At 43.2% G+C, this 24041-nt stretch overlaps 1 protein-coding gene across 1 annotated transcript; it reads left to right on the top strand.

Annotated features, from left to right (window-relative positions):
• Nucleotides 1–546: 546 nt before the first annotated feature.
• Nucleotides 547–8643, top strand: lrrc56 (leucine rich repeat containing 56; the record flags this gene model as incomplete). The annotated part of the gene is made up of 12 exons (XM_079163528.1): nucleotides 547–721; nucleotides 851–938; nucleotides 1469–1529; nucleotides 2760–2856; nucleotides 3340–3537; nucleotides 5717–5894; nucleotides 5999–6229; nucleotides 6452–6519; nucleotides 7132–7274; nucleotides 7495–7703; nucleotides 7785–8133; nucleotides 8466–8643. The coding sequence occupies exons 1-12, from the start codon at nucleotides 557–559 to the stop codon at nucleotides 8641–8643; spliced, it is 1965 nt and encodes a 654-aa protein (XP_079019654.1). The 5' UTR covers nucleotides 547–556.
• Between the last annotated feature and the right edge of the window lie 15398 nt (nucleotides 8644–24041).

Genomic DNA, 24041 nt, shown 5'->3' with positions numbered 1-24041 from the left:
AGCACCAGACCAGGGTATGCGGGTTAAGTTGAATGTAGTAGAAACATAGACTGAGGCTCACACATTCATAATAGATAATAGTAACAATCATAGACTTGAAGCAATCTATATAATATACAATAGGATCCCCATTAGCTAAGCGTTAACCTCAAGAGTTCCACTTTTTACACACTTGCACTACATATCCCAGGGTGCCACTCGGTGCCGTATCCAGGAAGTCGTCTGTGGTTGTCAAGCAAACTTCTGCTTGTAAGCAAAGTGCACAGCCTGTAAAATGTGTAGATGCTTTTAGTCTGCATTTTCCTGCAACAGGTAAATATATATTTTTTTATAAAACTACTACGTATTCCAATGAAAGCACCGTTCAATGTCGTTGGTATTAGCTAGTTTAGAGGGGAATATTTACTTGCATCCCGCATTGTGTCATCATCCAAGCATCGCAGTTCAGGCGACTTCGTTTGCTAAGTAGTTAGTGTCGACATTAGTATTAACTCGTTGTTATTCACCCGTGTTGGTAAGTCACTTCCATATTTTGAATTTCAGGTAGCCGTGAGAGATGAGTTGCTGTCATGCGCCTGCGTCCCGGGAGGTCCGGCCCGGCACAGCACGGGTCCTAGTGACTGAGCTGAGTGGATCAGGCCACATCAACCCAACCCCTGCCCCGAAACCGCGTGAGGACTATGAAACAGCAGTGGAGCTTTACCTCTCTCAAGAGAAGCTGGTAAATTCGCCCATGCCCTCCTAAAGGACAGCCAGTGTTCACCCCCACTGATACACCAAGATACACCAACTATGCAGAGTAAAGACAAAATCCAGTACAGTATATGCTGTTAATTTCCGTCTCTCACAGGAATCGCTGTGTGGAACTCGGGATCTCTCGAATGTGACCTCGCTGGAGATCTGCGTAGACACACAAGAAAACACGTTGGGTAACTTTGGTAAGATATACAGTATCTCAAGGCATTTACAAATGTAAATCAACTATTTCAAACCATATTGCACAGGTACAAAGTTGTATGTGTACTAATTAGGGCTCACCGCTTGTTGTTTGTAATGGTTTTATTGTTTGTATCTAGTGTTCTTTTGTTGTACAATGATGATTCAATCACGATGCAGAACTAGACAAGAGACAAATAAAGACATTGCTGTGACGCACGCAACGTATCCGTACTAGATTTCCTCTTAGGTGTGCCAACGTCAGTGGGGGATGACTGAGCTGATAATGGTGAAGGAACACTTCATTAGGCTCACCTTCGCCCTCAGAAAATACTAGATTGCACAACGAGTGCAGGCATGACAGAGCATGTGTGAGTCATGCTTAGGTGCTCCTACTTTTTTGCTAATTGCGGTGGAACGCCTGATGAGGTGAATTTGGAGGTAAAGGAGGCTAGTTTGAAACCCAATGAATAATCACCCCACTGTTACATGACAGTGAGAGCGATGGCTTTTTATTCTGATCATCTTGCAGGCGCCTACTTGCCCAAGCTGCAGAAGCTCAAAATGAACAACAGCGCCATGATGTCAGTGAGGTAAGCCTTACGTTACGTAACACAAAACACATCTTCTTGTTTTCTTCCTGCTTTGTGTTCTTGAAAAGCAACCTGCTCCTGGGGGAACACACACAATCACACTCATATTACGTTGACATTACCTCATGGAATACTACAGATTTTCAAGAAGCTGCTAATCCCAAAACCAACAATAAAATGCGGCGTCAAACAAAACTGAATATGTTCCACTGTCTGGTCACTGTATGAACCACTTCATGTTTAGCTTATGCTGAGAAATAAAGCAAGCAGATCCAGGTCTTTCCAAAAAGGGAAATGTAACCGAGAACAGTGATGAACGCATGGGGATTGCTGTCGTGCTTTACACTGTTCACATGTGGGTTGGAGGACACTCTTTAGTGAGAGGTCTTGGAGGCCATAAAAAGGCAGTGCTTTGGGACAGACTAGCAGGTCAGAAGTCACAAAAAAAAGTGTAGCATGGTTTCAGTGCAGATGTCGGGCTCTGCTCTGCTTCTGCCAAGGTTTTCCAGTGGGGACTGCTAATACAGTTTTTCTGTATGGACGATGCATGTTACTGCTTGTACACCACAGATGTGGTGTTCAGTACAGTCTTAGAGCTAGATACACATGGAGAACAGGTTCACCCGCTCGTCTCACAATAGGACACAGAGGGGTTTGAGGCATATCAGCTTTCAGATTTGTCATGAAATATACACAGTTTCTCCTGAAGTGTCCCACCACTTTCATTGCAGCCACAGCTGTGTCATCAGAATAGCATAGAGAAAAAAAAGCAATACACCTCCAGGATGAGACACACACATTGTAAATTGTCCTCACAACAGGACAGGTGGACAATTTTTACCCGAGAGACTTGCTGAGGGACAAGAGAGTACAAACAGAAAGATAGGGAGCTGTCTGCTCCACCCCGAGAGAGTAGCAGAGCAGAGCCAGCCGGACGTGCACTGCCTCTGATAGCATTTCCTGCTCTGGGCTGTGGGAGCTGTAGTGGAGAGGATGTTACGGGATTTTGATGCACTGACTGAGACTCTGCTGGAAGGGTCAGAGCAGGGGTGTGTTGTAGAGACAAGTGAGCGGCAATGAAGAGACCTGCGTATTGGGGAAGAGAAAAGAGCATATACAGTGGCTTCAGTAGCCAAGAGACTGGATAGCCTTTCCCACGATCCACTGTGTCGTGTAACTCCCTTTCCTGCCTCGAAATCAAGTTTGTGCTTTTTTTTTGTGTCTCCTCAGAGACCTGGGAACCACCCTCTCCCAGCTGCAGGTGCTGTGGATGTCTCGCTGCTCCCTGCAAGACCTAGATGGCATTTGTGCTTTCACTTCCCTCAAGGTAGCGATTGTAGGTTACAAATGGCTCTGTGTTGGGGGTAAAAATCACAAGTGCATCACAAGTGCCACTCTTTCCTCACTTCCTCGTTCCTAAGTTTAGAATGTGTATGAAGATTAAAAGAAAAAGATTAAGACATTCTTGGACAATTTGTGCCTTAACTTTAACATCATTTCCATTTGTCATGTTGCACTGGTGACACATTTCCCCACAAGTTAAACAAAGAAGACATATATATACAGCAAATATTGGAAATTCCGAAGTAATGTTGATGAGGTTGATTAGCAATCAGAGTTCTTGTGAGTCTCTCTGAGAACGGAAGATACCTCATCTGTCTTTCTGACTCCCCATCTGTATCCACAGTATTTCTGTATCATTGACTTAATTAACTTTCCGTCTGCTAGTTTTTCAATTTGTCTAATCACACATTTTCATCCGCTCTACCAATCGCTACCACGATGTATGTACAACCTCTCTCCGTTGCAGGAGTTGTACGTGGCCTATAACAATGTGTCAGACCTGAGTCAGGTGGGCATGCTGGAGAACCTGCAGCTGTTAGATCTGGAAGGGAATGACGTGGATGACCTCGTCCAGATTCAGTATCTGGGGTTGTGTGGCAAACTCCACACAATCAGCCTGGAAGGAAACCCTGTGTGTGCGCACCCAAACCCCACTGCCATCCAGGTAGGGTAATGCTCTGCTAATGTCGTTTCTACCACAAAACACAATATTATTACATTTGTCGCCACCAGTAAAAAGAGTTGGCACTTGAATAAGGGAACATAGATCATGTTGAACAACACATTTCTTTCTCCAGAAAGGCTCCTTGTTTGCACTTTGTGATTCAGCAGACACAGATATTGTGTCTATAGACATGTTGCTGATGTCCTTATCCAGATTAACATCGAACAACAGAATACACTAAAAGAGCTGGATCATTGCCACCTGAAGGGTCAGAGTCACAGCAGTCTGACAAAAGATATATATTTTAAAAATAAACAGAGGACGGTTGAAGCTGAATGAAAAGCTTGAGCAAGGAGCCGGGCAGAGTTCCTCAAAAAACAGTGTTGTATTCAGTTGGTGTTGTAAAAGCAAACTTGCGAAAGCAACTTGTGGTAATGATGGAGGCATCATTCGGTTCGTTGTCTCTCCCGGGCTAGTAGGCTGTCAGCCTTCACGGCTCTGTCAGATAATGACTGAAATGTAATTAGCACGCGCTGAGATCATGAAAGTATCCGTGTGATCTCACCGCTCTGCATCTGGGTCTTCAATGGACCAGATAGGACCCTGAGAGAGCAGGAGGCATCCAAATAATAAAACATAAGTCATCATGACACAGACAGAATGTTTTATTACTACATTGCAGAGCTATCCGATCTCTTTGAAAACTGGCCAATACATTTGTATTTTGGTGGGTGAAGCAGCTCACCATGGACCTCTTCAGTGATACTGAATGTAGCTGGATATACAAAGTGGAAGCTGCGTTTCCACCTTCTGCTGATTCGAGACACAGTGTGCTGTGAGTTTTTTGGGCCACTGTGAATGTGTTTATTTACACCCACTAGCAGAGCATTAATTAGGAAACTGGGGCAATGAGGGTAGACGCTGAGCTGAATATGCATTAGGCCCGTGCTTTGTAGTGACTGAGGGGTTCTTGGGTTTGCTCTCTTGCCAAACTATCACTCCTCTTGCTCCCTCTCTTTCCATCAAACACACAAACACACACATCCGCTCACTTCCTCTCACCCAGCTCTCATTCTCCTCCTCTTTTCTCTTTCGTTTCCACCCTGCCAGCCCTTCACTCTCGTTTTCATTCTCTGCATCTGTGTGGTTTGGTGAAGGACAGGGGTGCCCAGCTCTAATTTGATCACTCAGTACCTCAGGGATTTGCTGGATTCTCTCTCTCTCTCTCTCTCAAAGTAAAGTTCCACAAATTGCCATAATGGTCAAAATGGATGCAAAAAGATATAACGAAGGTTAGCTAATATGCATTATATTGCTGTGATGCTAGTAACTATTGACACATTTACCACTGTTCTATGTTTGGACTGTTAGTGTATCACTGATTTGGTTGACTGCATAAATCGATACTCACTTTCTTTTTTCAATGTGCATCAAAATTACTGACAACATATTCCGGCTCTTTATCATTTGTAGAGCATCATATGGCCCCTAATAGGTAGTTATGCTTTACTTAGCATAGCTTAAGTACAGTATACTGTAGCTATAATGTGTAACAGTTGCATTTTTCTCTGGAATCAACTGGAGCACCAAACTTGATTAAGTGGATCAGTCTGTATCAAGCACTCATCTGAGCAGTCTGTTCATTAAATTAGTCTTTTATATAATTGTCACTAGCACATAAACGGAAACCAATCAATGACCACAGCCGGAACATGTGCATAAGTAATGTTTTTCATACTGAATGCAATCCTGAAAAATACTGTTACATAATGAACCCGTGGCTGTTAGTACAAATAATGCTACACGCCATTAAGATAAATATTTAATCTGCATAAAACAATCAAGCTCATTTAGCGAGCTGGTGGAAGTCATTCAAGTGAAGCAGAAGAGTACGTACAGCATCTCATCTCTTAAAAAGAATGAAATGATATAATATGAGTTAATATATCGATAATATCGTAAATACCGATGTGATTTACTGTGTGAACTGTAAGATGTTTTATATTTGGTTTGATACTTCACAGGTTATGCATGATGATTGATTAAGATTATGAGTATTAACATAGTGTACACTACTGTGCATACTTTTAAGTCACCGTTTCTAATAACACTCCTTCAAACACTGTCCTCTACATTCACTCTGCCTCTCTCTTTCCGATGCTTCCTCCCTTCCACCCAGACGGCAGACTATAGTTATCGGGCTGCAGTGAGGGAGTTGGTCCCTCAGCTGCGTTACCTAGACAATTTAAAGGTGGAGGAGGACGGGCTGAGCTCCAGCAGCACCGTGGGAGAGGACATGGCCATTCTCAGAAACTCCATCAGAGACTGCAACTCCTTTCAGGCAGCTACTGAAGACGGTGTGTGTGTGTGTGTGTGTGTGTGTGTATGTTGTTTTGAGTGATTTGATGCAGTTAATTACAACTGTGTATTTAAGGGGCCTCTCACTTTGTTGTTTTTTTAGAGGGTACAGCAGACAGTGCACGTCCTTACAGCCGACCCGGCTCAGCCAGGCGCCCTGCTTTCAGCCGCTCCTGCGTCCGGCCCCTCTCGTCAGCAGGCTCCAGACCCCACACTGGCTCCAGACCCATGTCAGCGACCGGGCCTGGATTTCTCTCCCCTCCTGGATCTAGACCTGGTTCTGCAGACTCTGATCTGGCAACAGTAGAAGCAGAAGCCAGCATCCTTACGCATGGTTAGGAGCACCGGTGGCTGCTTTTCAAACTGATGTTTCTCAACAATCTCAACATTTCATCTCTACATTTTATTTTGTTGAAGTGCCAGTTCCTTTTATTTTCCTCATGAGCATCACCTTGGGCAGATCAACTTTGTAATCTTTACTCAACAGTGCCGCCAAGAGGACGTTCTTTTGTGTTGTACTCACTGAAATCCTTCTCGTATCCGTTGCTTTTTGAAGGAGCTGGCAAGATTGTCTTCTGTGGAAACCCAGTCCAGGCTATTCGAGCAAGGCGAGAAAAGTTGAGGGTAGGTGGTCTGTGTTGGAATAAGGAACAACAAAATTCCTTAAATGATGTGAAAAAACATCTTGTTCATGCAAACACAGACATGTGTTAATGAGATATCAAATGAATCGAAGCCAGTCCATGATTTTTTGCACGCTGTGTCCCATACAGCGGAGCATTTAGTGTCAACTGAGAGGCCCACCAAGCTTTATGGGCTTTGGCAGGGGCCATTATGGCTGACTGACACCACCAGCTCATCTCTTTAATGTCATGTCAGTCTAAACAGAGGGAGCTAATTATCTGCAGGTGGACAGAAACCTGAGAGGACAGGCGCGGTGGTGGGAGGACACGGGCGATGGAGATGTGTTAAGGGTGTAACAGTGTCAGACCGTCTTGACAGATGGGGCTCTCGCTGCCATGTTATCTGTCATACTGGCATAAACACACCTCTGCTGTCACTCTGCCTTCCTCTTACCTTCCCCATCTGTTCCGTCTGCTCGCGTTTGCTCTCGCTGTCTGTCTGACCACTACTCTAGCATCTATCCATAATTAATGTACTCAGCTCTTAGGCCTCCGTTCTGTCTTGTTTCCTAGTGTCCTCGGCCACCCCTCATTCTCTTTCTCCCTCTCATAGACAGCACCTACCAGATCTACTTTCACCCCCCGTGACCTTCCCATCCATATACCAGAACACACGTACGACATTGAGGAGACTGATGTTAGAGAATGCATTGATGTTGTCGCGGAGCTTAGAGCTTGGAGGGAGCAGCACTGCAGGTACTAACTACTTACACCTCTCACTCCTTTTTTCTTAAGCTGGAAATACACTAAATGATGTAAAGACTGGTTTCATGGCTAGCAATTTAAATATAATTACGTTTCCAACCCATTAGGACTCAGAGAGTCAAGAATTTTATTAGGATTCTTCCAGCCGGCCTGGCTTCCTCTGCAGACCGTAGGGGGATGAAACTCAACATCTTTCGACATTGTTTTTCAGGCGTCTCCAGGCCATAGAGACAGAAAGATTACCACAGGTCCTGGCTATTTGTCACAGTGATGAAGAAGAGGGGGGAGATGATGACGAAGAAGAAGACGGGTTTAGTGGCGTAAAGAAGCACAGTTGTGATGAAGAACATGGAGCGGAGAAGCATGGTGACAGCCGAGACACTGCCTCACCGGATTCCTCTTTCCAGTTTCTTTCCCCAGGTAAATACTCACTGGATAACCAAACAAAAAAAAGCTTTATTCAAATATAAAGCTTTTAAAATCATTTTGTTTTGTTTTCAGCCCTGCGTCGCAGAGAAGCCTTGTCCCCTGGGGTGGCTGGACTCTCCCTGTCCCCAGACACCACACTGTCCCCTGCTCCCCCTCTCAGCGCCATGCTAACAACTGGAAATCACAAGCCAGGGCTCCGTGCACGTAGGCTTCGACTCAGCCAGACCAACTCAGAACATTTATCTGATTTCAGCAGAGTAGGGCGCTCGCCTGGGACAGGTCCAACTGCTGGAGACACAGACCTGAAACTCCAGAGGGTCCAGCAGTTGACTAAGACCAACGAGCCTCTTTTGCCCAAGCTTGCATACGTACCCCGCCCCCCTCCAACAAGTGCCCTTGGTAAAGGGCTCATGGGTTCATGGTATGGCATTATTAAAGGTTATTTTTATATACCAATGTGTTTATAAAAACAATAGATTTGACTGTGTTTGCTGTTTAAAGCATCTGTTGTAGTTTGAATTGATTCTAATTAATTAAATTTGGAATTAAACTGGTGATTTAAATACAATTCATGAGTGAAGGTTTGAAAAACATCATCATGTTTTTTCCCCACAAATGCTCAATGTGTCATTTTAGAATTTAAGTTTTTAATTGATTGAGTGACTAGTTGTCAATTCGTACTGTGGAATAGTTTAAATTTAAACTTAATTGTTCGTATCGGGTGTTACTAAAGAAAGGTTCTTTGTCTTTCAGTGCAGAGATGGACTTATCCAGTAAACGATCTGGCAGCAAGCAGCTTCAAATCCCTCAGATGTCCAAACTCCTGGACAGACCAGCGATTACTCGTCCTCACACAGCCAGAGCAGCTCTACAGAAACATCACCAGCACCACACAAACCAGCCCTGCAGAGGGAGCTCACACCCAGACTGACACCAGAGTGGGCAGATGCTTCACTGTCTGGCTAAAGTTCTCTGTATGGTCAGTGTGACATTCCCTTCAGAACAGAGTGATAGCATGAAGGCCATTAAGGGTCACTCACACCTGTACTTTGACATGGGTTGGAAATACCGGTATTTGGCCGTATGATGCTCTCTTTGTCTGTCTTTTTTTAATAAATCCATAAATCTTTAATAATATCTGTACGGCATAGAAAGCATTCTCAGAAATGTTGGGACTGACCAACACACCAACATCCAGTGACTTCACAGTGCTGTAACATGAGTGATGGAGTCATTAATATGAGCAACAGTGTAATTAGAGGACTTGTTATATGCTGAGATTGTCCCTCTTATTAAGCTACTGAGTTGCTGTTTTTCTGGTGGCTCTCTCTAGCCGGATGAAAAATAAAGAGAGATGTGACTTAATACCTCACATTTGCATTTCTCAGGTTGAAACATGAAATGAATATAACTTAAATGCTACACTGTGTTTCGCCCAGTTAAAACAACTTTTTATATTCTCTTTTTAATTGAAACTGAGCTGTAAAGTTGATGAAAGGCAATGGATAATTTGAGATAAGGTTTCCTGCAGTGACAGTGATTGTTTTGACATTCATGGTGTAATAGGCACATCTTGCCACTTGAAGGCGCTATCTATAAACGTTAAATCAAAAACTCATTCCATTGTTTCTACCACCTTGGTCAAACAATCCTAGAAATCCACCACCTTGCAACATAAGAGTCATTCCCTTTGTTGCCTGTTTGTCCACATCCAAGGCAGCATTTACACCATTGGTTGTGTGATTTATGATATACATGCCATCAGTAAGCATGCAAGCTTTGGCCCTGCTCCCTGCTAATACAGTAGAACATGTTTCATGATGTATTGACTGATACACAGCATGAGTACTGGAGTTGAACAAATCAAGTGCGTTTAAAGTTGATATGTTCTAACTGTGACATACTCTGTTGTTTCCCCAGAGCTACGGTAAATTACCCATCCATTGCACCATGAAGGGCACTCACAGACTGATTTTGTCCTGAAGGCCCACTTATGATGAGGACCAGAGAGGCAGCCACATCTAATACCAATATATTGTTGCATGTGGCATGTTTTGAAAGTGTCACACTGATCTGAACATGGACGTTTCCACACTTGCTCGGCCGTTTTGTATGAATACCTGACGTGAGCTCACGCACACACCTAGACACACACATTGCCATATTTCTGTCAGCTGTGCTTCAGTTCTGTGCACAGAAACAGGATGTAAATAAATGAGTCAAAGTAACAAGGTACATTCAGCAATTTCAACCTTGAGAGCCCTTCTAATCCTCAACACACTGATGGATTGGAACATTTACACATGTCAGGCATAGGAATGCATGACGTGTGTGTATAGCCACTCAACCACGGCTCTTGTGTAACATGTTAGCACATTTCTTATGTTCTTTCCATCACGTTGCTGTACCGTCTTCAACAATCCTCTGACAGGGCTGCTTCATTTGTGGCATTACTCGGGCCCCCTCGCTCCCTGTCAGGTGTTGTCAGCCACTCTCATCTCACTGGTGCTATTATGTCTCAGGACAGATGGAGCAGAGTGGAATGAAAGGAGAGGCCTTTTATGGTGGGAAAGTGGGATAGTGTCCACCTACTTTCTGAATAGTCTTGTAATTTCTCTGAAAGGGATCATTCTCACAGCTGGTTGGGACTGGAGCTGATCTCCCCAGTTGTTACCAGATGATGTGACAAACCAGAAGGGCTTGGATTTTTTGCTCTATGGCTTTCAGATGGGAGACACTTTGAGGAAACTTGAAAATTAGATTATAAAGACAACATATGGCTGTTATACGGTATGTCTGATATGTAGTGAAACAACAGTTTCAGTATTGTAATGTTTTTTCAGCAAAGATTTATTTTCTTTATAATATTTTGAGTTACCACTCTTATCGGAGGAAATGGTTTCTGCTGAAAAAGCATCCAACTGTCTCTCTTTTACCTAATAAAACAGCACTGTGGTCAGAAAAGCCAGGGTCCATGGAGGTGGTCTTTTAAACCCAAAATCAAATTAAAAAGACAATTATAGCACTGCAGTGCCTCCACGTCACCAATTTACTTTGTGAAACCTTTTGCCCAGAGATGATTATAAAAGACAGAGGGAGGATATTGTTATTAAGTCACTCTCCTTCGCAAATACGGTAAACAAACTTCACATTTTTCTGTCAGACTGAAGTGGAGAAACTGTGTCAACACATCCTATGACTACCATTAAAACAAATACCAGATGTCTTTGATATGATTCATTTAATTTTGTGATCATTCCCCAAAAGATTCTCAAAGCCAGCAGAGGCTTCAGAGGTTCATATGACGAGTCTATCCAGCAATACTGCTGTTTCTTTGTGTTGTAACTGCAGCTAACAAGACGGGTGTGTTAAATTACAGGGAAACACATTGTGAAAAACACACACTCCAACATAACTGTGACTGAAATGGAATGCTTGTTTGACTTTATTATCGTAGGAAGCTTCCTTGTTCCTTGTTTTGACTTGAGACCTGTCACTCGTCCAAGCAAGCGCTGAAACTGGAAATACCGTACAGTATGCGTTCAGACAGGCCGGGAGAATCTGTTTGTACAGTACATACGAGATAACCGCACAACGCCGGAAGGAACATTCCATTTAATGCAAGATAGTTATGCTCCATAACTCATTTTATGTTGACACCTTTACAACCATATGCAGACAAGCGGTCTATAATGGTATACAAAAGGCATAAAGTTAATGATAAGTACTGCTTCATATTTACAGCTTTCTGAATTGAATCTACTGTTTGTGACAAAGCAGGTGATGAAACTGTATGCTGAGACAGTGCATTTAACGCATGCAGGAAGATTGTCTTTGTATTGTATTGATAGCACATTCAATGGTTGTGTTCAGTCACTATGAACAACAAGAGGCACTGGGGATTACCTGTTGTTTAAGAGGAAGAGAAGAAATGCTGTGGGACTAGGAGAAAAACCTTTCTTCTGATCTAATAATATTGCATCACAGTTTATATTACAGTACCTTGGAGTTATTTAAAGAATACAGACCAGAGCTTAATAATTTGTTTAATGATTTCTTCCAGCAGAATGAAGCCACGAACAGCTGTTGTTGTTGTTTTCACCTCACAGAGTCTTGTTGCAGAGCAGTGATTAGAATTTGTGGGATGACTACAACATTCATTTTAGTTTTACTTTCATGATGTGACATCTGGCTTTTTTTTTATCAACATGATCAGGTGGTTTAATAAGGAATGTTTGGAAAGATACAAGTGAAACATTTGAGGCAGCACTCTGCATAGAGGGATATGAGGTTTAAACTTTTAATGCGAGGGATCCTTTTGTGAACCATTTAGCCTTTCAGCACTATATTATAGACATTTTTGGGCCAACACATGTTTGATTCAACAACAGAAAAAAGCATTTCAGTACAAATCTAAGGAAGCCCTAGGTCCACTTGTTCAGTAATGGTTAACACGGGGCTGGTTCCTCTTTCTTTTGTTTATGAAACAACATAGGCTTCATTAATGACAGTGTTATGTGATGAAAAGATTCCAGAAATTACAACCTTCCGCTTCCAACACTTCCTCCTCGTCATAGCTGAAACACATGCGGTGACCCGTTGCATGTTGTAAAAGGAACGCTCTCTACATCAGTTTCCTCTCAGACTCTATCTTCTCATGGCATCTATGAATGATGTCAACAGCCCCAATCTCAGATAACATCAGGTTTAGTCTGGGAAAGGAGGGGGGATTTTAAAGTTTTCTCTTAGTTACATATCCAATACATAATCCAACAATGTAGCCCATCGCATGAAAAGTAGCCTTCATGGCACTGAGTACACTTGATCATGCTTTCTTTATTTAAGGACACCCTTTGGAGACATTCAAACCACAACAGTGTTGCTGGCATAAACATCATGCCTGCAGACCAAACAGATGTTGAATTACTCTCACACAATACGAAACAAACGCCTGTGCCATCAATGCATCAGTCTGTAAATTCTAAACTCATTTGGTTATGGGAAGACAACACACAGCAGAGCAGATGAGAAACGGATTGAATGCAACATACTAACAATTAACAGTGATGCATGTTGCTAGCTGTACATGTCTGGTTACCAACAGCTATGCACCAATTCCACAATATTACATCACATTTTGGCATTCTGCACTAATAAAAAACTGGAAGTGCCCCGGTGTTAACTGCATGTGTGTGTGTGACTGTGATTGTGTCCGAGCTTGGTTTGGAAAAAATGCAAAACAAGCTTTTTCAAGCACAGCTTCGAATAAAGAAAACCCACTATGCACCTCAAATCCTACCTCTTTTATATTGTTTCCATATTTTCCTGCTTCCCCCTAATCACACCTCCCCTCGCACACAAGCACCGACTACTCCCAGCACCGATAGCTACACCTTCAAATTTGACAGGTGAGCTCTGACCTTTGGTTACTATTAAAACCTGTTACAGAAGTGAATAGATGGAAATATGTGTGTGGGTGTATCTTTAACTGATACAATTAAAAAAGAAAGATTCTGAAACTTGTTTTACATGAGACCATATAAACCATATAAAGGTCACTATAAAGCAAGGAATTTCTGCCTGCATGTAAATGTGTTCTTCACATATCTTGAGAGCAGCTCATCTGATCTACTTCACAATTGTCATGTGTATTGATTAGGACACCATCGAGTTCTTTGTCAAATGTGGTGACAAATTCGATGCCGTTAGGCCAAAGGACAGCAGCAGCAGCATCGTCTCACTATAAAGCGAGGAACTGTTCATCCGATCTACTTCACACACACACATGGCTGCCTGGGATGTGTTGGTGACACAGAGTGGACATGGACATCTGAGGCTTTGCTAATTAAGCTGCAAAAGCAACATGCACAGAAGATGTTGGTTCTCTTTGGATCGACCTACATATGTGAACAAACATTCTCCATGATGAAGTTTAACAAATGCAGATCCAGATCCTCTCTCACTGAAGCTGTCCTTCACATCTTCACCTCAGACCTGACATTCAAGCCCAACACAGACTACATTTCTATACTGAACGGAAAAACAGAAACTGAGGTAATTGGACTACAGACATTAGAAATAAATGTACTCATTTTGCAGAAACATGATCCCTGTCAGTGTTTTATTATATATGGATATTACATATGTATATTTGTTTGGATCATTATCCCTGCTGCAGATGTTTAAGGTGGAGCTCATTTTAACTCCTTCATACACTGTTGTTCAGTTTGGGTAGTTAGGAGGGGTTTGAAAAATGATAATGTGCAAAGTAACTATAGCTGCCAGACAAATGTAGTGGAGTTAAAAGTACAATGTTTCCCTCTGAGATGTAATGGAGTGGAAGTACACAGTTGAATAAAATGGAAAATACTCTGGTAAAGTACCATGAATTTGTAGTACTCAAGCAAATATACTTTGTTACATTCCACCACTGATCATAACATTTACTCTTACCACTCGCAGTTTATCAAAACCATACAATTTACTGCTTTTTATAACGAGGTGGAATAATATTGAGCAGGATTGAGTTCAACAGCCCCTGTTTCTCATGTGGCCCCTTGGGAAAAATAATTGCCCACCCCAGAGGGTATTTCATCACTTTTTCTTCACTGGAAGGGCACCCCAAAGGGCACTTTATCACAATTTATCCAGTGGGAGGGCACCCTAGAGGGCACTGCCTCATGTTTTATCTAAAAGGGCACTTTTGCAGCTTTTTTTTCAAACATGGCTTTTTTTTCTATTTTGTTTAATCATGATGGGTAAGGACCTAGTTCCCAAGTCACTGACAGTTCCCTTTTGAAACGTTATGCTGTCGCTCAGAAACTGACAGTAACCATGATAGTGGTTACAATCATGTGTATTATATTATATGGCATTTGGCACAAGCACACAGAAACCCCATGAATAAAAAAGTACTGAAAATGTCTCCATATAGATGTATAGTTTTTTTTTCACTTTATAATATTCTGGTTCAATGCCCTTAGTTTGAAACTGTTGACCGGAAACTGTTTCCCGTCTGTTTCCTGTGTGGCTTGACACCCGCAGACTTTTGCTGAAGGGGACGAGAGGATGAAGCACTCGCCTGTCCGTCGTGTCAGCATCGACTACTAAATTGCTTGTAAGTTGTTTTCACATTGTCTTTAATTTTCTGCCGGACTTAAGTGACATTGAAAATGTTTTTGGTAAAGGACGCAACAAGTGTGCTCGCAGCGCTGCACCTGCAGTTTGATGACAGGCTAACAATAACCCGGAGTCACGTTACTAAACTTTTCTCACTGACTCTGTTGGGCCACTTGGACACGTTACGCTTGAGTGTAGTCGACGAACTTGCTGTTTGTGCGTTTAATCGGCCTCGTATGCGAATGCTATTATTGTCAAAAAAGTGGTCAACTTTAACACCAAAATAAGTTCAAAATTCACGTTGTGGTAACGTAACATTGTTCTCGGTTGTCAACAACTGTAACTTTAGTTTTGGTTTGTTTTTTAAAAATCACCAATATCACGTAAAAGTTTAGTTAAATGAAAATTGCAATAATCACAGTGATATGTCAACAACAACAACCCAAATTACTTCTAATCATCATCATCATCTGCTTGTCACATTCTGTAAGGATTTTGCATGCAGCAAAGTGTTTTGTATTTTTTTACAACACACTCAAGTTGTTATTTAATAATCATTATTTCAAGAGTGCATATCAGCGGCCCTACCATTGTTAATTAGCTTTTGAGAAAACCCACGCTGTGCTAGATGAGCACATTGGTTTATACATTTCACTGACCTATGATAATGTGGCAGTACAATTCATTTTCATCTCTTACCATACCTCCTGTTCTTAATGTCATCCTCACATTTACAGTAGGGCTGCAACCAGCAGTTACTTTCATAATTGGTAAATCACTTTTTACACAAACCGATTAATTGATCCTCACGAATCAGAAGCTTAAATCAAAGCGAGTTGGGCATTTTTACTTGAGTTATTGTTTAAGCTTTACTCGTATATATTTGAAGATGTAGCGCTCGACCCCAAAACACCTCCAGCGGCATTGTCTGGGGAGGAGTATATAGGCCTAGTATTCATTTACCACTCATGTCCTGAATGCACACATGCCAAATACAATGACCGTTTTGTAAATGTGCATTCAGACCATTATCATTTCAACATTTATCAATTTTTTCACCATTCATCCTCATTGTTCTGTCGAGCTGCTCTGTTCACTTTTTGTTCTGACAACACATAATATGTATTTGGCTCTTCGTTTTCATTGTCCCGGTGGATCTATTGTCCGTCTCTTGTTTGTACTTCCCCCACTTCTCCTCTGTTGTCTGTACCTTTTCACTTTTACTTCCTTGTTTTTTTAATGTCATGTTGTTTTCTTCCCTTTTTTTTTCTTCCCCACATCACCGATTGACCACAAGTGAATAGCTCGACTTTGTAAATGCTCATTGTGACCTCTTTATGTCTTGGCTATAAGCATTTCATACATTTACTTATGTCTCTGTGAGCTGTAATGCTCTCCCATTAGTATGTGGGGTGTTCCCTGTCTAATTCATTTGTAGAGTTATTCTTGATGGATTCGACCAGATAATATTTGTGAGAGTAAATCTTTGAGAAGATGATGCTGTTGTGCGCTTTCTTTGCCAAATATCCAGTGTCAATTCTATTTGATTCATGATCATCATCTAACCACTCATAGCGGGATTGAGCCATTACATTTAAAGAGCCAAATATGTCTAATTATGGGAGTGGATTCAGGCGTAGTGCTGTAGTCGGCATGCATTTAGTGTTTTCCTCTAGTGTTTAATGAATTTGCAGCTCACTCTGGTGGTCATAATACTGGAATACAATGAAAAGTTTGACAAAAGGTTCACCGTAAAGTGTTCAGTTGCCACACTATGAAAGCCTTGACTCATCCTTGACTCATCTGTCCAGCTGCTCAGCACTAGAGAACATAAAGGATTGTCTACCAGCGGAGAAACACACACACACACACACACACACACACACACACACACACACACACACACACACACACACACACACACACACACACACACAAACACAATCTTCATCTCACAGACACTAAATCATCGCAGCACCACCCTCTTCTCACCCCGTCTATGCTAATGTGTTGACTTTTAAGAAGGTGTGAGTAGTTTAGATCCACCATAGATCAAACTGGCCTGAGCAGGATACTTGGATTGTGCCTTTTGATAAAGCCGCCTGATCTGCCCTTTTGAATTCACGGTCCTCACATCTCACAGTTTATTCACCGTCATCTGATGTGAACAGTGGTAAGGGCAAACTATATCTGGACTACCAGCTGTCTTGCAATGTGAAGTATTGAATCGCATATATTTAACTTAACGTATAATAAGAGTAAATATGGCCCCAAAGCCTTTTTCTCTTCAGTTTAACACCAGGCCTAGATGCAGAACGGATAGCCGAGTGCAGCTGCCCCGCTTTGCAGACTGTAAGTTATCGTTCCCCAAGCTTGTGATGCTGACTGCTTTCAGTGTCATTTCATGATTACATCTAATCTCCGGGCTGCATGTTCCATCTGCAAGAATATCCCCAAGAATCTGCAGTAAGCCCGGAGCAGGAATGTGCCTATTGTCTATTGACATGCTGATACAGGATTGTTAATCCTCAGGTAGTCCTCTCAATTACCGTAAAAAAAGAAATAAAAAAAAAATCGATAGTGGAATCCGTAGACGTGCCATCACTGTCAATGCGTTGGATGCTGTCGGGTTTGTCACCTTCTCTCTCTCTCGCCCCCCCCGGCTCATCAGCTATCCTGTCACATTCCCACCGTGGAGAGGCGATTGGGCCTCCTTTCACTCGGTAAATGCATTTCTGCCCGCCACAGCCGAAGTAGGGCAATTTACTGGCGCTGAGGCGATGTATTACAAGGCAGATGATTGTGTTCAAGTGTACAGCACATTACTGGGAAAGTGATAGATGTGTGATTTCAGTCTGAGTAATGAACCTGCTGCATAACATTGGTAGACTGCATTGTCTCGGTGTTCTGTCGGGAATGTACGCTGGAGAGCCTCACTGTAATTTAGTTTACTACCCTGGACGGGTGCCAGTGTGAATAGTAAAAACATGATACACTGCACATTCAAAGGGATTTGGGGCTTTTGGGGGAAATAAGTGAAGTCGTTTGCTTATACAAACAGCTAAAATAAAATGTTTCAGTCTTTGCGTCCTTTTTCAGGATGCCAAAAGATGACACTAACTTGGCTCTGTGTAGGACCAGCCCGAGGGTCGTAGGATGATTGTAGGGGTGCGAAGGTTCATAGCGTGCTGCAGGGATGGTGTATTTTTGTAGTCCAACCCGCAAGTTAGCGTCACACTGGTTCCCTTCGTCTAAACTTCAAGATGAGGGAACCGGAAGTGCAAACATGCTAACTCATTTCCGGGTTTTAGGACTCATTCCTGCAGCACTCTATAGGATGAGAAAACAACTTTCACTGTGCATACGTGTTTTCAGGTGTCTCTTCACCCGTCTGCTAATATTGAATCAAGTCAGTCGACTGGAAAAGAGATTTTCTTTGGGCCCTGACCTCTGCTGTGCAAAGGGCTGGTTTGAAGGCATTTTATATGAGCATACGTGTAAGGCTTGATTTAAATTATATAAGAAATAAATGCATAGATATACAGTATATGTAATTGTTTGTTATTGATCAGATTTCTGTTGTGTTACCTTTTTAGTGCACGTCATCTGTGCAGCTTTAAAACCAAATAGTTCCCAAATCCAGCTGTTTCCCAGTGTGTTGGGAATGTGTCAATATGAATTTTAAAGATCTGTTGATAAATATTTTTAGAATAGTTATATTAGATGAAATTCATTATATCATCTTTATTGTATTTCTGTTGTCAGCCTAACTTTCAAAAATGGTCCCCACTATTAATAAAACATACACCAAACTAATAATTCCAAACCCTTCTGAAAATGAATTAAAAATGTAAAAATATATATATAACAACAACCTCAATAGAAACAAATGATCATAGTTCATCGGTTTGTTATAATACGAACACATTCTAGCATTTAACAGGATTATCTGCTGATAACAAGAATGTAAACGTGAACTTGTGATTCCTTATTGATTTCACATAATGAAAAGAAATTGTGACAAAGTTCTTTTATTTATGGTCAATGCTTTACGGGTTGAAGAGCGTGTAGGACGGATATTTGAACGTTTTCTACGCTCTTTCTACATAAATAGCCTAATATGGACGTAGATAGGTAATGTCTGAGTGTGCCAGCTGGAGATAGAGCTGGAACGTTAGTGTCACACCGTGCGGCTCAGCATTGTTCCTCTTAGCAAACTGAAACAGGCTGAAAGCCAACCTGTTGCAGAAAGCTGCTGTGCAGATGTGACCGTGTGGAGGACGAGGTGGGTTCTTCTTTCTTGCAGACATTTTGTGATTGAATCCGGCCCGGTGACCCGTTGTGCTTTACTGATACTACTTGCACCTCTTTTATTTTTCTTTCTGTCCTCCCTCTTTATCACCCTCCACCTCCCAACATCATACTTCTTCTATGTCCTTCCCTTCTCACTCCGTGTACAGGGAGTGGTGTTTTTGGCAGTCATGTGACTTTTTGTCTGAACACAATTGCCGGTGTTCGCCATTGGTCGATTTGCTTTGAAAGAGCGTTGGTTTCCCGGGTGACGGGGAATGGCGGCACCACTTCACTTTTCTCTGCAGCTGCCCCCCCCCCCCCCTGCATTGCTCTGAGCCGGTCTCTCTGTCTCTCTCACAGGCTGTGGTGGATCAGGTAGCCCGTGAGCACAACGCACACAGACAGTGACTCGGTTGTGTAGCTCTTCCTCCTCTTCTTCTTTCTCATCGGCCGGGCGGTCACAGAGGCCATTAATCTGGAGGAGGTGAGTGAAACAAATGGCCTTGTTTATTCTGAGTTAAGAGTTTTTTTTTTTCCTCCACTGAGTTTACACTTGTTTTGTTTCCTTTCTAGTTGTGGCTGCACTCGTTTTCAATACTGCCAAAGTCAAACAAAGTAAAGGACATATTAGTCATTGATTAAACGATGACTCATTGAGTTCAAGTTAAATAGAAGTCGGTCTTATCAGTTGTATTCACCATATTAACATCATTTGACATGTTTAGAACAACGCGTGCTTAGCATTGTGACCATATGTCATAAGATTAAAGTGATGTTAAGCGATGATATTTTTCAGCACCTGTGTGATCCTGTGCTGTGATAACTCAGAACCGTGTGTGCAGATGCTATACATCTGTTATGGTGTGGCACCCCAGTTGGCTTGGCATGGCCTTTTAAGTGTCCCAACAGGAGCGAGCGTGACTAAAACCTTGTGTAGATAACTCGGTCAAGACGGGCCAAAGTTATTTCTCCTCTGTAACGAGAGCTGCACAGTCGGCCTGCTTCCTGTTTTACGTCCCATGAAAGATGCAACAGCTGTGTGCGCTCTCGGCGTGGGTCGTGTCCGGGGAATCGGGGGCCACTTTGTGAGGATTTCCTCGGCACGGCTGCCGTCCTGAAGTGGTTGGTGGTGCCCTCTCTGCACGCCTTTGTCGGGCTCCACCAAACCAGGTGGTCGCGTCTGTATTGGGTTACCGTGGCAACACCGAAAGCGGGCTCCCCTGCCCCTCCCTCAGGTGCACTTTATCTGATGACCTGAAGGATCCTTTGCACATACTCACTCCCACACACACACACACACACACAGTAGCATCTGTTATAGCTGACACTTGACCCCTCACGCAGGCAAACGGACACATGAAAGGAGAGTTGTGATGGATTTTAGGAGGATTAATGTAATCATGCATTTTTGCTGCTTTTCTAACTACTGAATGTAAAACGCTGCTGAAGCGGTCCCCTCCTCTGCATACTTTCCTTCCCCTAGTCAGCCTCCCCTCAGGCTATACTCTTGTCTCTTTGTAAACAATGAAGCGCTTTTTGTCTGGCTGTTGACCTTAGGACCACCTCATGCAGGTAAAAAGCCTGGAGCCTCATCCAAGCCCTTGTTTTGTGTAAGGTCGTGCATCAGGGGCCGTTAAAATGGCTTATTAACGTATGTTAATAGAGACGTACCAGTTGCGTGTCTGTAATGAAATGTTCCAAGACTCATGGAGCGTGCGGGATGCAGCGCTGGAGTGCGTGTCATTGATCCGCAGCCTGGTATCGCGCTGCTGATGCAACCGGGAGGAAACTGGCGCTGAGGCCTTGTTGTTGTCTCTGACAGGCTGCCATGATGTCACCACTGCTGACCCGACAGTCCTATCATTCCTGCTGATAGGGTTTTACGCAAACGTGCAGGGGAGTATGTGGGAGATATATGTGGGTGAGATGCACAGACTTGCACACATATGGCCTTTGTCTAAGCGCTGATTAGTAATCTGGCATGTCCACCGACACACACGCACACACGCGTAATTAATTCAGTCTCATGCACATGCACGCACTCAGACCCTCGACCACCCCGATAAAGATGGCGATGGCTGTCTCACCGGCCTCGTTAAAATTCAACAGGTCTTCAAGTGTCTGGTACTTGAAGTCCTGGTGAATCCTTTTTTGCATATATCCTCTGCTTCCAACTCAAATGTCTGTTGTTAGAATGGTGCGATTAGAGAACTTTATTATGCACTGGTGTCATCATGTCTTTATGTGTGCGCATGCATGCTCACATTTCTCTGTGTGTGTCTGTGTGTGTGTGTGTGCACTTATCGGTCATTATTATAGCTACAAAAGACTTTCCCGCTATACACAGCTACAGCTTTCCTTTGATCCAGTAAAGCCACTGAAGGAAAAAGATGACAGCCTCGGTGCAGTGAAAGCTTTTAAATGTTGTTTTTCCTGCAGGTGTTTGGATAGCCCTTTCCCCCAGACACCGAGAGTGGAAGAGAGCAGTATCGTAAACAGTGTTGGACAGAAAAGCGAGGGTGACATCTTGATCTATATGGAGGACAAATGGAAAAGCATTTAGACTCGACAGACGGATGTAAGAAAAACGTTGTCCGACAAACAAACTCCAGGCGCAGGCATGTAGACGGGCAGACTGGGCGTCAGTAGTGCGTCCAGGGGCCTCTACCTCGCTCTGTGTGGGGCTTACCAAAGCTTTTGTTCACCTCCGACCCCTGACCTGCGCCGACCTGATAGCTCCCCTGTCACCAACTTAGCATCCCCTCTCCGCTGGCTTTTGTTTTTTCACCGAGATCATCATTAAATCTTCAGCTCCAACCCCCCACGCAGGCCAATATCTCCTCTTGCCTGCTCTTTGTTTCCTTGCTCTCTCTCGGTGCACATGGCGTGCTTTGACCAGAGCTGCAGCCTGTGGGTTGGGTCCCGCTGAGAAATCCTCAGCTTAGCCCAGGACCCGATGCGTGTACGGAGGCCACCGGCAGTAACGTCTTGTTGACTTTGACTCCTCTTTTGTTCCCCGGCTCGCGTGTATTTCTTGCATTTCTTAAAGACACAGAGACGAACGAAAAATCGTCGAAATCCCGTCCGACTTTGCGCACGAGTGAAAAGTCGAAGGCCCTACGACGGTCAGAGCTTTCTCCGAGTACCGTCAGGCTGTAACCAATCTCCATTTATTGATAGGAACAGCACAGAGCTGCGCAGTGTGACACTAATTGTACAGTTTTATCTCAAAAGACATAGATTGACAGTACATCTACTGTAGAAATAGGATGAAGATAAATGGGTTTAGAGGGAATTAAGGAAGGAGATGAGACACGACTCCCAACAGGCCCCTTTGAAAGCATTGAAGGACAATGTTGCAGCTTTTTATTTGGGTGCAAATGTATTTCCTCCCTTTACATATAGCCCCTCAAAAGATTCATGTCAGAAGTAGACATGCTTTTTCAATGGTGGTAAGTTAACTTAGCCCTGAGCCAATCTGGACCGGTTCAGAATAAAAAGAGGTGCGGCCAAAGTCCTGACAACTTGGAAGCTGCTAAAAGCCAATAGAGCGTGCTTTGTGAGTGCGATCTGAAGAGTGCTAAAAAAAGAAAGAGGGTATTTTCTTTCCTTCTTTTTTCTATCCTGTGTTTGGAGGAATGCAACGTTTGTTTACCTGGAGTACATATGTTGATCCAAGTGACCCTCTCCCGCTGTCTTTTTCACTTTGTACTCCCCTGTCTTCTCTTTGTCCTCAGGTTCACCGTGGCAGCTGTATTTTCAATACAGCTGTTGTTGTTTGTAAGATGATATAGTGACATGCATTTGCTTCCAAAACATGAATCATCTTCTGAGCCAGGTTTTCTGGGATGAAAACAAAAGTCTTTGTCTGTTCTTGGCGTGAGTTGTGCTATATTTACGTCTCAACATTGCAATTACCTTCGCTGGTGAAAGCCATCTCGCTTGTGATAATAATACACAAGACTATAGCTTCAGTACTGGGCCAACAGCGCTGTCCTGACCATAATGAGACGGCAACGCTATACTTAGGCATGTTTGTCCAAAACGCAGCATTACTAGCTCGCGTTGCTCACCATGAGTATGAAAAACGACGTCAACAAAAGTTCAGGATTTCTTGCAACTTGTTTGGGCTTTCTGAAAATAGAGCTAGCGTTGTCTGCTCTCATTCCACACTCACGGTCCAGGCTTTAGTCTTGACCGACCTGTGGTCCACCTGTTGAAGGCTGTTTTTAGGGAAAGGCTGAATAAATAGAGGGAGAAGAAGAAGGGGGGGGGAGAACGGGAAGCGGTTGAGCGGTGGCAGCAACTTAATGCTATTCATTCTTGGTGAATAATGGCCAACAAAGACACTATCAGCATGTATTCCCCTCACTCTGCTCCCCTCCACAGAACCTATTGAACTGCTGCCAGACCCAACCAGTCTATTTCTCAGCCCGAGAGCCATCTTCCCGTCTCGTCTGAGTTGAGTTACGGCGGGCTCCCCACTCGGTGGACAAATTTATACCTACTATCACTTGTCGAGGTATTAACTCATCAGGTGGAGATTGAAAGCAGTCGAATAGCTAGTCGGAGTTTGGAGTCGGGTGCGTTTTTTTGCCTTTTTACGCAACGGAGACAAAATGGTAAACAAAGTACAAAGTTGGGGAGGATTTCTTCTTAAAGCGCCTGGTTTTAAAGGCTTTTTAGGCCCTGTCTTTGTTTTCTTTAGCTTTCTTTGCTGAATGCAGAGGGAGGGGTTGGAGGAGGAGGAAAGGGGGGGGTTGCAAGAATGTTTGAGTCACAGAAAAAGAGGGATGATATGTGGGGCTTGACAGGGGAGGGTGGGATGAGGGAGGCACAGCGGTGGGAGGTGCCCTGAGGAATGCCTGGAAGGTGTCGGCGAGGTCTCGAAGTGCTTTTGGACCGATAATCCTCCAC

This window comes from Pholis gunnellus (assembly GCF_910591455.1).
Source record: "Pholis gunnellus genome assembly, chromosome: 7".
NCBI lineage: Eukaryota > Metazoa > Chordata > Actinopteri > Perciformes > Pholidae > Pholis > Pholis gunnellus.
This window is presented reverse-complemented; position numbering and strand designations above follow the sequence as displayed.